The 17,241-nt window shown below is 41.0% G+C and overlaps 1 protein-coding gene across 3 annotated transcripts; it reads left to right on the top strand.

Annotated features, from left to right (window-relative positions):
• The first annotated feature begins 3,407 nt into the window (after nt 1-3,407).
• Nucleotides 3,408-17,178, top strand: CCDC152 (coiled-coil domain containing 152). 3 transcript variants are annotated; one of them, XM_028748581.2, is made up of 9 exons: nt 3,408-3,498; nt 6,441-6,536; nt 7,241-7,346; nt 10,993-11,061; nt 11,890-11,954; nt 14,134-14,236; nt 14,632-14,759; nt 15,998-16,084; nt 17,065-17,178. In XM_028748581.2, exons 2-9 carry the CDS (start codon nt 6,474-6,476, stop codon nt 17,176-17,178), a joined length of 735 nt encoding a protein of 244 aa, XP_028604414.2. In that variant the 5' UTR covers nt 3,408-3,498; nt 6,441-6,473. The 3 variants fall into 3 exon arrangements, with proteins under 3 accessions (XP_028604414.2, XP_028604412.2, XP_028604415.2); XM_028748579.2 differs by having other exon boundaries at nt 3,442-3,562; XM_028748582.2 differs by lacking the exon at nt 3,408-3,498 and adding an exon at nt 4,273-4,365.
• The last annotated feature ends 63 nt before the right edge of the window (nt 17,179-17,241 follow it).

The raw sequence follows: 17,241 nt of genomic DNA, 5'->3' as shown, positions 1-17,241 counted from the left end.
TTATGACATCATTGCATATTTTATTGCACAAACTTTACAGAGGGGGAAAACACATTTAATATTTTATTCTTTAACCATCACAATGCCACAGGTGTCATTTCTGTCCTGTAATCCTCAAGTATGTAAGTGGGGCTTAGAGAGGGCACGACTGACAGCCACTATCTGAGAAAATTCAAGCGGCACAAGCTCTTCCGCCTACATTGAAAAGTTGTGGGGAAGAGATGCACCCTGTCCTACTCCAGACCTCCACTCTCATCCCTGTGGAAACTGCAGCCTCAGCCAGTGAAACTTCATTGGAAACATTTAAGGGCCAAACTAGTTGCTAGCCAATTGTATTGATACAATGAGTATGCACTTTTAAAACAATTTAAATAGTCTTGGGGAAACCTAAGCAAGGATTTTACTCTGCCACCTTCTGCCACCATCTCAAGAAAAATTGCCCCTCCTAAACTGCTACTTGTATTTAATGGGAAGCCTCCACAGCTGCCCTTGAAATGCAAATAGCAGCTTTGGGGAGGATTTTTGTTTTTGTTGGGACTCTGGCAGGGAGAGAAAGAGTTAAGCTTCCTTTTACCACTGCGATCCCAAGGCAGCTGAAGCTTTCAATACACCCTTACCGTGTTGGGTGCTCCTTTGCCTACACGTCTACAAGTAACTTAAGGATTTTGCTTAAAAAACAAAGTAGAGTTCAGGAGGACACAGCCTACGCAATGCCAACATTTCCTAATGTTGCACAGAAGGACGAGGGTTTCTTCCCCCTCCTGACTTGACACTGAAAGCACACTTTGTTCTTGCATTTCTCAAAGCTTCATTTTTACTGCAACAGTGTACTTACTGGCCACCCTCTGAGGAGTACATCATCTCCCTTGTGTCCATGTGTGAGTCACAGTGGTGAAGCACACATGCTAGCGCGCACGATGAGCAAACACGTGAGGGGTTCACGGGACTCTGCAGACTCTTCCTGCCTCTTTTGCCAACATGCACAACAGCCATGCACCACCACAATCGTAATCCATACATTTGGCCAGTGTGTGTGAAGACGGAGGTGTTGATGTAAGGGTATAGAGCTACTACATGCAAGGAGGTGGTGGTGGGGAATCCTGCCACAATCAGTTCCCCCTCTTGCATGGAACAGATCAACATGCATGCACCAGCATATATTTAAACCTTCATATACTGGCCACTGCAGTGCGCAGGGCTAACAACCCTCCTGGTGTATTATTTCAACCCATGGGGAGGGATCGCCTGAAACCCACCCATCTCAGGTACCCCTGGGTAACACATTGCTGTAGGCTCTATCCTTTCTGCTGTACATGGTATTCATTGACCCTTACTGTTCTAAAAGTCAAGAGAACCCTCCTTCAAGCATCGCCGATAAATGATCGTATGGAGATAAACAATCATATTGAGGGGGGACAGGGACATAGAGCAGGGTCATGTCACATCTGCAGTGTCTCTGCCCCATAGCTGCCCACATGCTGGAGCAATGTTTGCAAACAGGGAAGCCTGCCCGAAGCATATGGGTGCTTTCTGCCATCTGAATAGGGTGGTCATGGGTCTCAGACTGTGTACAGACTAATGTAGTACACAACTGTAGTTTTTCTCAATCCATGATAATTCGTCCTCAACATGCTGCTTTGGATCTAGATTTGTTCTAGATCCTACCATCCACAAGAGTGGATGTGGTTACTTGATACCACTTGAAACTCCCCGCCTTGATTAGATTATCAACCACATCGGTTCCTGCCCCAGCTGAGTGAAGAAGGAAGTATATGCCCACTCACAACATCATTGGACAGGCCTGCATCTGTCTTCAGATGGACACATTGCAAGGAATGCAGAATCAATCTGCAACAAACTGTTGTTTTTCGGAATGAAACCAGTTTCTCCAGAAGGAGCGAAAAATATGCAATAGAATTAGACTGTGTATGGACTGTACAGGGCAGGGGGGCAATCAGGCTACATTGATTCTAGAATAAAATGTGTATTGCACAGCCTTGCAATACAGAGAACAGTATTCCATACTGAAGGGCTGTCAGTGAAGGAGTCCTTGCTTTAAAGATAAGGAACCCTAAAAGGAACGAACAGGAGGGGTCTTCAAGGTGCCCATCAGCACTGAGTGGCACCTGGCTAGCAGACTGAGCTAAGACACAAGTTGTGAGATGTGTTGAATTTCTATTTAAATAAAATATTTACAGATTTGTGTCTTTGCATGTAAATCACCATATACAAATTGGATGGCATTTTGGGGGGAGATGCAAAGTTTCTTTGGGGACAATGTCTAACTGGCTACCCTAAATCTAGAAGACTTATCACACAGGCTTCCCCATTTTGAGGGTCATCTGAGCCTCCCTATGGTCAGTGATCTTTTGTATGAGAAAAGGGTGGCTAAACGTTCCTTTAATTTTATATGTGATATCCTAGTTTGATGGTGTGCTCTAAACAGCATCCTGGAAGCCTTCCCACTGCTGGACTTAACTCCCAATTACTTGGCCTGCCATTTTACAGGGTCATTGGCTGACAGTTTCTGACAACAAAGGCCAAAATAAAGTTATGTCCACAACACAAGCAGAATAACAAATGTGTTTGCTTTTTTTTGTCCCCCCCCCCCCTTCCCTAGAATCTCTGGCTAGCAACAATTAAGCTGGTTCCCTGCAATTTGTTCGATTAAGCAACCTTGAAAGGTGCCATTTAGCATTTGCAAACATTAAAATATGCAGTCACTTGCTTAAGCTTGCAAGCAGGTGTTCTAATGAGCATAATTAGTGTTCCCTGAGCTTGGAAAACAAACTGTTGGGGTTGTGGAGTTTGCCGCTTGTGAACATGCATATACAGACTCAATTATAAAATGACATTATTGACCGTTTTAGAAAACAAGGCTTCCGTTGCCAGTAAGGAAGCCGCTTGCAAAGGAACAGCAAGTGGTGCCACACAAGATTAGATTCTCTTGCTTAACAGCTGTTCAGAGGGAGGATCCAATCCTTTGCAGTGCCAGTGCACCCCTCGACCTTTTCAAAACCTTACTTTAAGGGTTCCCTTTCAAATGCAGCTTTGATAATTCGCTTTCTCCAAGGAGAAGTGCTAGCTTCCAAACACGTGCGCAAGGTACTGCGTTCCGTTCTAGAAATATGTATGAAAATTAACAACGTTATTAATTTTATCCGAACCAGTACTGTCTTAAAAACAAGATCTATGCAAAGAAATGGGTTCTGAACATCAACAACAAAAATCTATCATGGGAACTGGGTGCTGGGAACTATAGCTCTATGGGGACAAACTACAGTTCCCAGAATTCTTAGGAACAGCATGTGCTTTAAATGTACGGTGTGCAGGCAGCTCTCTTCTAGAAAAGTGCAGGCAAGTTTCTTTCGGGCGCAGCTCAAAACCCGGGCGGGGGGTGTCCATATTCCTTCCCTAACCACTTGGAATGTGTGGATGAACCTATTATCAGGCTAGCACAGGGGAAACACCCCTCTCGTTCCATTTAAGCCATGAGTGGTATGCTCCATCCGCTGGTTCCTGAGGCAGAGACTTTTCCCGCCTTTTCTGGGCAGCAAGATATGTGGGTTTTCTGTTGAGAGGGAAGCAACTGTCACTCTGAGGGAAACGTTCTCAGAAGCAGTTTCGTGGGAATTCTCTTTGTAAAGGGGAACCTGTCTCAGAAAAAAAATATCAAAATTATAGGTAGCAGCCTAATTTTGCCCTAGTTTTCGAGCCAACTCTGCTTCCTATTTCCGACAAGTCACTTCAGGATGCCGAAGTTCCTCATGGCCCAAAACACCAACCTCCCCTCAAACTTGTGTCTCTGAGTCTTCAGTCAATGCGTACCCTCCCTCTTCCTTATAAAATTTGTCACTCAATACTAACACATTCACTGACTCCGAAATGTATTCTGAATGAGTATATCCTTTTGAATATTGCCAGCTGAGCAGGAAAACACCAGGCCAGCATGCTCTTCTGCCTTTTAAGACACTTTCGATATATAGAAATATGGTGGTGGTAAAGCATCCATTTCTTCCTTTCTTTTTTTAAGTACCACCTTTCCTCCAAAAATACCCCCAAGTTGTGGTGTACATGGTTCTTACCTCACAACTTTGTGAGGTAGGTTAAGAAAATAGAGATTAGGCTAAGGTCACCTTTCTGGATGACTATGGCTAAATTATGATCACCAGCTCATTGACACAAGCAAGTCCAAACAACCTGTTTCTAAAAGAACCACTTCAAAATTTGTCAGCCTCACTCACAATGCATGATGGTCCTTTCTCATAAAATTAATGCATCCATCTTATTGTTCCTTGGTTAAACTGAGCCGTGCTTTTAGTGGGAGGATGAACAGGCATTCCTAGTGACTGACCAGTGATGAAGGTTTTGCTTATTTGTTTTGTTCCTATTTAGGATTTTGAGTATATAAAACTGGTCCAGTAACCTTGCTGTTACTCTGGAGGGATAGTTCATTCCAGAAAGAATTGCCTTATGCATCTAGACAAAAATTTTAAGAAGAAAATCTACAAATCAGCCTGGCAGGGAATATCTTTGGCTTCCCTTGGGGCAGCTTTGGCTGGTGTTGAAGTGTTTGCTGCCGCCATGAAGATAACAAGGCATTTAAGTGAGACAAGAATTACAGGGTGTTTTGTAAACTGCAATGCCATGTAGAAAAATATAATAGTGAATAACAAGATTCTGCAAAAGAATCACAGTTCTCTGGTTCCCGTAAAGACTAATACACTTGTTGTGGTGTATCAAGATTATTTTTGGCCATGAAAGCTGGATGCCACAATAAATAACAAATCACAGGGCTCTGCCTTGTTTTGCTACTATAGATTACAGTGGTACCTCGGGTTACATACGCTTCAGGTTACATACGCTTCAGGTTACAGACTCCTCTAACCCAGAAATAGTACCTCGGGTTAAGAACTTTGCTTCAGGATGAAAACAGAAATCATGCTCCGGCGGTGCAACGGCAGCAGGAGGCCCCATTAGCTAAAGTGGTGCTTCAGGTTAAGAACAGTTTCAGGTTAAGAACAGACCTCCAGAACGAATTAAGTACTTAACCCGAGGTACCACTGTATAGCACTTTATACTTTTCATACTCCAGAAAACCCTGCTGTCAGGGCTGGCCCAAGACATTTTGGCACCTGAGGTGAACTACAAAATGGCTCACACACCCCGCCATGCAAGAAGCAGGAACTGCAGATCTGCATCCAGAAAAGGGACAGGGAATCAAATCAACCTTACCCTATGGTTGAACTGTGGTCATTGTGAGGGGGGGGCACTCTGAATCACACTGGGCTTAGCAGAGTTTAGGGACCCCAGAAGGCAGCCCCCACCATTTTACAGGGTCACCATGTTATAAAGGGGCTGTTAAGTACTTCTGGCCTCTCTGAGCATAATTTATAAGGTGCAGGAAAATGTTAATAAGTAAACGCATTTTCCGGATTTGGGGAATCAACTTCTGCGGCATCCTAACAACCTCACTCAGAAACGGACCTCGTAGAAAGCAAACTTGAGGAGCTGTTTGTTCCCATCCCTCCGTTCTTATCATCAGATAGTTATTCCTGATGTTTGGTTGGAATCTCCTTTCTTGTAACTTTAAGCCACTGGTTTGAGTCCTACCCTCCAGAGCAGGAGAAAACAAGCTTGCTCTATCTTCCATGTGACAGCTCTTTAGATATTGGAAGAGGGCTATCATATCTTCTCTCAAATCATCATGAAGCAATCACCTATTTTTTAGCTAGGGCACATCATTATTATTGTATGAATGGAGTAGAGAATCTTCTTCAGTGTGGAGGCTGAACTCACATCTGGGCAACCTTCAGAGGGCCACATGTCAGTCATGAGCTGGTTAAGAGGGCAGAACATTTAATATAAATTTTCCCTTTGTATAGGCTAGTTTCCACACACTCACAAACCCCTCTCTAGCCAGGCAAGCAAGAAGCATTATCAGAGTTCAAGGACACTCAGGCAAAAGCACTTAAGGAGCTTGTAAAGAAGGGCCCGTGTAGAGCTGGGCTAGGGAGAGTTCCAAGGGCCAAACAGAGAGGCCTGAATAGCCCCAATTGGCCCCCAAACCTGAGATTCCCCATCTCTGTTGTATGATACGGTTGATATAAAATAGTGTGATTTGACAAGGGAGGGAACATAACTCAGTAGTACATCTGCTTTGCATGCAGAAAGCCCCGGGTTCAGTTTCCCAGGCCTCCTCAGGCAGAGCTGTCAATGTCGCTCCCTAGTCAGTAAACTAGTCAGTAAACATTACTGAGATAGGTGGACCAATGGTCTGACTTGATCTAAGATAGCTTCCTATGTTCCTGTGCCATCCAATGAGTTCATAGCTGGGAAGGGCTTACAATGCAGCAAATGCAATCCTGTAAATGTTTGCTCAGAAGTTTTTGCTATCTGTTGTTGTTTTCTTCTCTTTAAATACACTGTATATTACACAGGAGACAGCCGGGCAATTGTGCAGCTAAGCAGTCATGAAGAAAATCAGTGTGGTGAATCTTGATGCACTTTTAGAGGGCTTTTTAAATATAGAAAAGGTAAGAAGAGTATAGATCCTTTAATTGTTATGCCAATGTGTACACACACACACACACACACACACACACACACACACACGCGAGTGCTTTTTTTCTGGGGGAACGCAGGGGTACGCATACCCCTAAACATTTTGTGAATCTTTGTACTTTTGTCCATTTACTGTATTTATTTTTCCTGATTTGAACTATAAAATGGTGGTTTTCTTAAGTCAAAATGAGAGGACCCCTAAACATTTTTTTTAGAAAAAAGCACTGTGTGTGTGTGTGTGTGTGTGTGTGTTTAATTGTTTTATGTATGCAGTTGTTATACACACACATACCACACCACACATATACATATACATCTATGTATATGTATTGTGAGTCGCTTTATGATGCCTCATGGGAAGTGGTTTATAAATGAAATAAATAAATAATACAAGAAATAATTGCAAAATGAAAGACAGCTTTAAAAAAAGAGTGAAGTACAAAAGTCAGCAGATGAATTCAGACATCACCCAAAACACAGCTGTAGGTTCTCTATGAAACCTTTCCATAATTGCTCTGAGGTAACTTTTTGTGGTTAATGCTCTCAGGTCTCTAATTAATTGTTGCCTAAACAGCACATGGCTAGACTTTATTGCCCGGGCCCTAGAACGACTGTGAAGATGGGAGGGTAATGTTAAACAATTTGTTAAATTCTGAATTCTCAACTTTTCTTACAGAAAATATCAGGGCTTCATGGAAAAAATAATATTCTTAGTCTTCAGTTAGATGAAACAAACAAGTTACTGACAGCAAGCCAAATGAAGGAAGAGTCAGCTAGAGAAGGTAAGCATTCCTTGGCATTGTTTTTATAACCACAGATTTGATGAGGTGGACTTGTGCCCATTAAAGTTTATTCCATAATAAATTTGTTAGCCTCCACAGTGCTACATGGCTTTATGTTGATTCTGCTGCAGCAGACTAACCTGGTTATCTCTCAAAGTTTATTAGGTATTTAAGGTAACCAAGCTCTCCAGAACACTTCATCAGGTTAGACAGTAAAAAAAAGGGGATGGGCAAAAGATGTGGCTGATGATAATGCCGTGAGTCTGCATCTGGTCAAAGTCTTAAAATAGAATGTGGGAGAAGGCAGCATACCCTCCAACATTTCTCCAATGAAAATAGGGCCGTCCCATTCCATAATGATAATTTTACTATTTCTACCCCACACATCTTACTTGATTGCCCCAGACACTCTGGGCAGCTTCCAACATATATAAAAACATAATAAAACATTAAACATTTAAAAAAAAACCTTCCCTATACAAGATTACCTTCAGATGGCTCAGGGGCTGGATAACTCTATACCCTCCAATATTTCTCCAATGAAAATACGGGCATCCTAAGGAAAAATGGGACATTCCGGGATCAAATCAGAAACTGGGATGGCTTATCTAAATCAGGGAGGTCCCTGGAAAATGTGGACACCTGGAGGGTCTGAGGCAGCTGACACTCAAATGAGACTCTTTAAAGTGCTGTGCAGGTATCATGTTGGTACCTACAACATGTCTGCTAGGAAGAAAAATAGATTCTACGTATCTGGATATATGAAAACTGAGTGCTGTCCAAGTCTATTAGCATCCTTAGGTGAAACACTAGGAAGTTTTAATATTAACAAAGGTGAAAATTAATTTATATACTATGGTAGGTAAAAAAAAAAGTCTATAGAAGTAAAACTGTAACTTAGCAGTTGTGGAGACGTTTCTTCTAAGAATAAAGCCTCTTTTCTATTGAAAAGCAGTTTATGACCTCAAACATATGCATTCATGATGGTGTAGATAAGTCGATAACCTGTGAGGAGCTTTTTTTTCTTGTTCTGCTCTTCAGTCCAAACTTTTGCAGGTTTTCTTGTAAGTAAGCCCAGTGAGTTAAATGGGACTTATACCTCCTAGGTAAGTGTGCATAGAATAGCAGGTCTTGTGTAATATATCACAAGAATAATGGGTCGCCTGTCTTTACTGCAAGAATTCATTTCACAATGTAAAAAGTACTAAAAGTGTGAAGCATTTTAGGATGAATGCTTAAAATCGATTATATTTTTCTGTGAAGGGCTATGTCTGGATTATATCTTTTGTAAAATAAATGGGGGGAAACTGCCTTTAATCATAGATATTTTGACATGGCAAATGATATATTTGACCAACCATTCCAACTTCTGCTAATACAACGGCTTTTCTTGTGAAGAAAGGGAATGATATAAAAACACAATGACAGCTTTTGACTTATTAAGCATTGGCCTGGTTTTTTACATTCCTGATTTAGACAGGGACTAGCAACTCACTGGAGTCCTCCATTAAATAATGTGATGGAAGCAAGCAATGCAGATATTAATGCAATCTTCTCCATAAATTAGGGCTGCTGTAGGTCTGAGGAGTCCCTAGGTACTAAGCTCCATATTTCAAAAAGTTCTGCCCATTATACACTTGATCCTCCAGCTTTGCCCATCAGCCTCCAAATTCTACCGTGGCTTTGCCTGCCCTTGTTCCAGGGCTAGTTAGCATTTTAAAAAATATTAAAAGTTTGAAATAGGATATTAACATAAGATAAGTATCTGATTATGGAACAGTGCTTCCTGTCTTTGTTGCTCTACATTTGATGCATTCCAGATTTAAGACCAAAATATGTGCCTTATTTTGCAAAATGGTATTGTGAATTGGCATTCTATCCTGACATGTTTTCCTTTGACTTTATTGTTTTTGTTAATTGTATTGTTATGGAAAAAATAAAAAACCAATAAAGGTAAAGGACCCCTGACAGTTAAATCCAGTCGCGAACAACTCTGGGGTTGCAGCTCTCATCTCACTTTACTGGCCGAGGGAGCCAACGTTTTTCCGGGTCATGTGGCCAGCATGACTAAGCTTCTTTTGGCAAAATCAGAGCAGCGCACGGAAACGCTGTTTACCTTCCCGCTGGAGTGGTATCTATTTATCTACCTGCACTTTGACATGATTTTGAACTGCTAGGTTGGCAGGAGCTGGGACCGAGCAGACATTAGCAAGATGATTTTGATGGTGAAAAGTGCTAGATAGTCTTCCTAAAGTAATGCTATCACATGATTAATTGATCTTTTTAAAAATCAACTAAAATTTCTTATCCATTAAGTCTCTGTGTTAATAAAACAATAGCAATGAAGGCAGAATGTTTTTAATGTAATGCATGTGTGCACTACATCAGCCATAATTGTGGGGGCCGGGCACCCACAAAGTCAATGAGAAAAGCTGGCAGGTGGAGGGGTTCTGGGATGCTGAGGCAGGGTCTCTCTGTCTGTCTTGGTGTCTGAGTCCCTCCTCCTGGAAAAGGGTGCCTCGCTGGCTGCGGAGAGAAGGAGGAAGAGGAGCCGCTGCCACCAGCCACTGCAATGCGGACATGTAATGTCACACGCACATGTCTGTACATAGTGCGTGTGACATAACACGCACTACGCTCAGGCGTGTGCATGGGACATCACACTTCTGCATTGCGGAGGCAGGCACCCACAATCCTGAGGGCAAGTTGGCAATGGGGTGCTCTATTTTAAAATAAAAAAGTCAAAACAAGGAATCAAAATCAGTTAATAATCTCCAAGGTGTGTTTTTCCAATATGTTCCATCTGGGAAATGGTTTAGAAACTAGAACTGGTGCAAAGGCATTGGCTGTTCTCATCTAGACAATTTTGCAGGGGGTGGGATTAGGAAGAGCAGGGCCACTGGAGCTTTTCCTATGAGGTACAGAAAAGATATCACTTTAATATGAGTTGTCGCATACATTGTTATGTGGTAAGTAAGGGAAAAGGAAAGAGAATGATTCTATAATGCTACTTGGAGATGTTCCTCTGTACATGCATTTCAATATAAAGCAGTGCTTTGTATTTTTATAAGTATAGAAGCCATGAACGATATGGGGATGCCAGAGGTCCATCTTGTGTTCACTTCTTGAAACTGCAAGAAGCCCTATGAAACTTGAGAACACCTCTTTAAATGCAATTATTTTGCTGATTCTTAAATAGCGGGCAAACTTGCAAAATTTCAATGATGTCTACAAAGAAGATGCATGATTTAGAAAGACAGCATCCTGTATAATTTTTTCTTCATTACACCAGAACAAGGAAATATGTATTGCTGATGACTAAGATAACTTTGTGGGTGGCGCTGTGGTCTAAACCACTGAGCCTAGGGCTTGCCGATCGGAAAGTTAGTGGTTTGAATCAGGGTGAGCTCCTGTTGTTCGGTCCCAGCCCCTGCCCACCTAGCAGTTCGAAAGCATACCAGTACAAGTAGATAAATAGGTACCGAGATGAGCGCCGCAACCCCAGAGTCGTCCACGACTGGACCTAATGGTCAGGGATACCTTTACCTTAAGATATCTTTGAATGTTATGATGCAGTTTAATAATTATTAAATTATTGCAGTAATTCAAGTGTACCAATTTCTCTTTTTTTTTTTCTTTTTAAAAGAATGTGCTACACTCCAAAATGTGATTAAAGGTCTCCAACAAACTATAGAAAACCAGTATAATTTGAGAGGTAAAAAAAAGCAAGCTGCAGTGTTGATGTTGTTCCTAATGTGTTTAGAGACTGCTCTGGTGTGGACTAGAACACAGTATTTGGAATAGAGCTTCCAATAAGGGTTGACTACAGTATGCATATAGATATGCATCAGCAAAAGTAGTTGTATTTAGGCATCTCTATTAAACTTCTTCAATACAAGTTGCATACAGCTCAGTCTTGTGTGTCTGGCATAGGATGCTGCTTTGGTTGAAAACCTCTGCTTGTGCGTCATTGGCAGATGTTGCACAAGGTTATTTTCATGTCATTATCCATTTTTTTGCTGGCATAGTCACCTGGGTGGTTGCGGAGATAATCCAGCACAATGCTGGTGAGTACATAGGTCTGGAAAATGACAAGGAGTTCATAAAGTTCCTGACTCTCCCACTCCTTGCCTCTTTTGCTTACTTGCATAGACATTTATTTAGTTATTCAGTCTGTTAGTTGCTTTATATCAAAGAAAGTTTCAAAGCAACTTAACAAGATAAAATGCAATCTGGTAAAATCAATAAAAAGCCAAAGAAAAAAGAAAAATATATACCATACAAAATTCCTAAATTGATCATCCAACAATAGAATAAGAAGGGGACGTTATCTTAACTTTTTTAAAGCCCAATGCATATACGCTCTAGCGAGCATTCAAGATGTCAAGGGCTGTTATTTAGTCCATATACGCCTCCCTCTCTCTCTCTCTCTCTCTCTCTCTTTCTTTCTTTCTTTCTTTCTTTCTTTCTTTCTTTCTTTCTTCGTACAGAACATGTACAAAATTTCTCTTCCAGTCTGACTGTCAACAATTCCCTTACACAGATGAAAGTGAGAGACTGAAGAACACAGCTCATAATTTAGAAGAGAAACTAAAATCCCAAGAACAGGTGAGAGCATCCATCTTCAAAACCTTAGGTTTCTTTCTATGGAAGACTGTATGGAGAATCAACCTACTTTCTAGACAGAGGAGTTGTCTTTTGACAATTTTTCATTCTGATTTTTTCCCCTTATATCGGCATTGTCATCTTCATTGTTATGAGCTACTTGACAATAAGCAGATTAGAGTGTTGGTTTCAAATACCTGGTCTTAATTTGTTTCTGGCTCATCTTCTGACATCACAAACACTTGTTCCCATGTATCTATCCAAAAGAGCAGGGTAATATATTAACTTCTTCATTCCGTGTGGCATTATACAATCATGGTGGAAATCACAACCTTTTCAATACGTATAATCCTGCATAAGGTAAAGGTAAAGGGACCCCTGACCATTAGGTCCAGTTGTGACCGACTCTGGGGTTGCGGCGCTCATCTCGCTTTATTGGCCAAGGGAGCCGACATACATGTGGCCAGCATGACTAAGCTGCTTCTGGCAAACCAGAGCAGCACACGGAAACGCCGTTTACCTTCCCGCCGGAGCAGTACCTATTTATCTTCTTGCACTTTGAGGTGCTTTCAAACTGCTAGGTTGGCAGGAGCAGGGACCAAGCAACGGGAGCTCACCTCGTCGCGGGGATTCGAACCACCAACCTTCTGATCGGCAAGTCCTAGGCTCTGTGGTTTAACCCACAGCGCCACCCGCGTCCCTTATAATCCTGCATAGCAACAATAAATTGCAAGTGTGTAATCTCCTTCATTTTGGAAAGGAAGGACCACAGTCACAGTCACATGGTATGCTTTGCATACAAACCTAGGTTCATCCCCTATTAAAAGGGCTTGGAAAGACACCTGACCAAGGAGTTTGTCTTGTAGTCTGATGTGGCATATAGCAGTTTTACATTTTCTAAGTCTTTTTTCAAGTTTCATTTAAAGTTGTAAGCTGCAAACAAGTTCAGCCAAAGTAATTTTGTTCCACTGACAACTGGAGTAAGGCTGCAATCAGTCAGAAAAGTTGCACAGGCAGTAAAACATGGTTTAGTTACAAAATGGTAGAAGTTCCCCAACGGTTGGTAAAGGAACACAAGAGAGGCTTGTGAAAGCCATGCAGCTGAATTGGAGCAACCACCTCAGACTTCCTCACGCATCAAGTTCACAGGTAGACTGGGTGGTAACAAAGGCTTGGTTACCTATATTCTCCCAAGGTAAAGGGAAGTGACATAGCTAAGCCTGATGGGACAACTTACTCAATGGTATTAACACCTTCGTGCATTAATTATACTTAGGAATGCTGGTTATATGAGGCTCGTTATCCCATAGATCTTCCCTTGCTGGTGATCTTGCTTGGATAGAGGTGCTGCAACCGATCCAGCAGCCTCATTTCCTCAGGCTGTTATGATTCCTTCACTTCTGCAATCTGAAGGCAACTGGTAGTTGGAATCAAGTGTTTTTTTCAGCTGAGAGCCCAGAGTAAACTCCTCTTTGGCTACTCCTCTCTGGCCAGTGGATAGGTCCAGGCTGATCTTCACCTTGGCATGATGTTCCTGGGAGGTACAAGTCCAACCAACAATCTCCCAGCAGCCCTCTAGCCAATGGATGGATTAACCATAGTGAATGAGACCATAGTGTGCCTTCCTCCTGTTCTGCAATCCCACAGGCACTGGTAGTTGGGCAAGTATAGTTATTTTTCCGGAAGGAGTGGGAAAGCAAACAAGCTTTGTGGTGTGTGAATTGGCCCCATAATCTGGGGGTTAAATTAACTTAAATCCAGTTGTTACAGCTAAAGTTGTGCTCTTAAAGTAAGACTTATTGAGCTAAAAAGGACTGGTTTTTTAAAAAGATTGTCACTGTAAACTAGGTGATGAGAGAGGCTGCATTATTCCTGTTCTATAAATGGAAATCAGACCTTGGATTCTCTGGCCTCTGAATGAATTCATTACTTCCAAATTTAATTTTGAAAGGAGTGTTGGTAGTTCAAATACATGTCAAAAAGAGGAGTCAATGAATTTTGTGGCAACTGAAATCTGTTTAGACAGATCAGTTGCTTATTGTTTTATAATCTCTGCTGCTGGAAAGCTTTATACATTATATAGTCTCATGATTTTAATTGTATTGTTATTTTAAACTACCCTGAGAATTTGGCTATTGGGTGTTTTGTTTTAAAAGATTGCTTAAATCAATTTACTGTATAGGAACATAAAAATATGGTTGATAGACTCATGAGAGAAATTGAAAAGAAGGAGGAGGAACACAAGCTTGAACAATGGAAGCTGCACTATGACGTGAATAAAAAATGTAAGCATAAATTGTGTACACTATATGTGAGTGATGCTGAGATTTCTCATGCTTTAAAGCAAAATATTTGGTACTACCTACGGTAGTTCTTTTTCACTAATGAACAGTAGTCTCGGAATTAACTATGGCGGATAAATTCCAGCTTATCTGGATCACCTAAAATTGTTGTGTATTAACCGGCATCATCTTTGATTAATCTGCTCCTCCAATTTTTTTTAAAAAATAATGTTTACATATTGATTTTTTGTGTGTCTAAAATTAAAAAGTTTCTTATTTATTATCCCAGCTTTTCTTGCAAATGTTTTGAGTAACATTTTCAAACGTACAGCTTCTCATCACCTTAAAGCCATTTGATTAAATGTAATGATTTTTACATTATTTTAATTTTGTTCAAGTTGAAGCCATGGAGAAAGAGCACAAGCTACTAATAGAGAAAAAAGATATGGAGATTTTAGAATTAACTAAACAACTCAGAGCACAAGAAAAAGAAAAACAGGATGAGATAATCAAATTGCAAATAGAGGTACAGTATGCACAAGAAACTCAAGATAGAAGCCAGAAGATAAAAGATTGGGTCTGTTTTATAAAGACGTATATGCAAATACAAGTCATAACTTGTGAATAGGAAGTATAACTTTTTAGGAAGAGCCTGGCTTGTTGTTTTACTGGATGAATGATAGGAGCCTTATAGCAGGTTGTTATTCTGCCATAATTGAGAATAATTTCCACTGAAATTAATTAGATGTAATCTAAATAAATAAGTTTCAGATTGAGTTATTAGAATTATGTTGCTTACAATTTTTGTTTCCTTGTTATATTTATGAAAAAGCAGTGGGAGCAAGAAAAATATTTTGAGGTGTTGGGTTTTTTTTTGCTCCTAGCAGCACTGAAAATGTATTCATACTTTGAATGTTTTAATATCTACCTTACCCTCTTTTGTCACATGGTTGCAAATTTCCCCACTGTCTCCTATGATTTTAATTATAAATTTCAAAACAGGCATGACCCAGGCAATAAATTTATATTACATTTAACAACATAAGAAGTACCCGGCTGGATTAGACCAAAAGTCTATCTAGTCCAGCATTCTGATCCTACAGGGGCCAACCACATGCCTATGGGATGTCCACAAGCGGGATTGGAGTATAGCAATGCTCTCCCACTCCTGTCCCCTAGCAACTTGGGTGCTGAGATGCACCATCTCTGTTACGTAGGTAGTACAGCCATCATGGTTAGTATCCATTACTGGCTTTATCCTCCATGAGTTTAATTCCCTTTAAAGCCATCCAAGTTGGTAGCCTTTACTATCTCTCATGGTAACAATGTCCAGAATTTAACTATGGACTGTGTAATAATCTTCTCAACACCATGCATAATTTATGCACCTCTCTCTTATCCCTTTGGAAGCCACACCCCCACCCCGAAGTCCAATAGCTCCAGGTAGCCTTTTCTCCTGCAAGTTTCTCCAGCCCTGTGGTCGTTTTCGTCACCCTTTTCTAGCTCTACAGTATCCTCCTTGCATTATGGTGAACAAAACTGTACACAGTTTCCCAAACAACCCTCTTAGGTAGATTAGGCCCAAGGTGGTGCTTGGCCCAAGGTAACCCACTGAGCTTCGTGGCTAAGTGGGGATTAAACCTGGAATTCATCCATCCTAGTCCAGTACACCACACTGGCTCAAGAATGGTTAAAGTAGAATTATTTGTATAGGTTTTTCCTCATCCCTCATTATCAACATACTAACATGTGTTTTTGTTTCAGTTCAATGCTGAATTGGTAAAGCTTCAGACCAAAATGCCCAAGTCCTATCCAAATCCCACTTCACTGCCTCAAAACATTTACAGAAGGGTATGTTTTCCAGCACTTTCTAATATCTGAAATGTCTGTGTTTCATTAAATACTTGGGTGGCGCACAGTATTTCTGACAATGAGATTTGACTTTAAATGTTGTGTCTTGCCCTCATCCCTATATATTAATATCTCTGAAAGTGTAACTCATTGGGCCCCGTTCTCCTATTCCTCTGAGTGCCAACCATTGGGGAAATCCCCTATCTAAAATGGCTTCTCTGTTCATTTTTAAGACTGACCTGATCTATATGCACTCCCCCATTTTTAATGACATGTAAGCACTGTGTACTTAAATAGATAGTAGATAAATAGGGACCGCTTACTGGTGGGAAGGTAAACGGCGTTTCCGTGTGCTGCGCTGGCTCGCCAGATGCAGCTTTGTCATGCTGGCCACGTGACCCGGAAGTGTCTCCGGACAGCGCTGGCCCCTGGCCTATAGAGTGAGATGAGCGCACAACCCGAGTCTGTCAAGACTGGCCCGTACGGGCAGGGTACCTTTACCTTTACCTTAAGCACTGTGTACACATGCATCAGGATGACGTTGTCTGCAACTCCCACCCATTTCTGTAAGACTGAAAAATATGCAATAATTAATGTACCCTGGTTGTGGTATTTTAAATTTCAGGCTTTGCAGAATTATTAAATGAAGCTTTTAAAATCCCTTTGGCTGTAGAATAGAAGTGGCAAGATGGGTACAGAAAGAAATGTGCAACTTTTGAGCACCAGGAGGTGCTTATCCTAGGTCTCGTCCTCATTGTTTGTGCTATGTTTTAGGCAAAAACTATGGAGTTAATTAAGTGCTCTAACTTCCAGTGGGACCATCAAGCTGACTCAGTGCCTGGCTGTCATATAATACACACACAAACTTTTGAAAAGTATTTGAAGATGTTTTTTCCAAAAGCAATGACACCTTTGTTTATATACACTATCTTGGAACCAAGTTCTAATGGGAAATAAAGCATTTGCTTTAATCTTTGCAGAAGCTTCAGCATTTTCAAGAAGAGAAGAATAAGGAAATTGAAGTTCTCCGTAATACCATCAGAAACTTGGAACAGAGGCTTGGCAAAGGTGAAGGTGTCCATTTCAAATGTTGACAGTTTTGAGAATTACATGAAAACACAAGTTGTCTGTTTAGGAAGTGTAACTGACAAGTATCA

This window comes from Podarcis muralis, chromosome 11 (genome assembly GCF_964188315.1).
Source record: "Podarcis muralis chromosome 11, rPodMur119.hap1.1, whole genome shotgun sequence".
Classification (NCBI taxonomy): domain Eukaryota; kingdom Metazoa; phylum Chordata; class Lepidosauria; order Squamata; family Lacertidae; genus Podarcis; species Podarcis muralis.
This window is presented reverse-complemented; position numbering and strand designations above follow the sequence as displayed.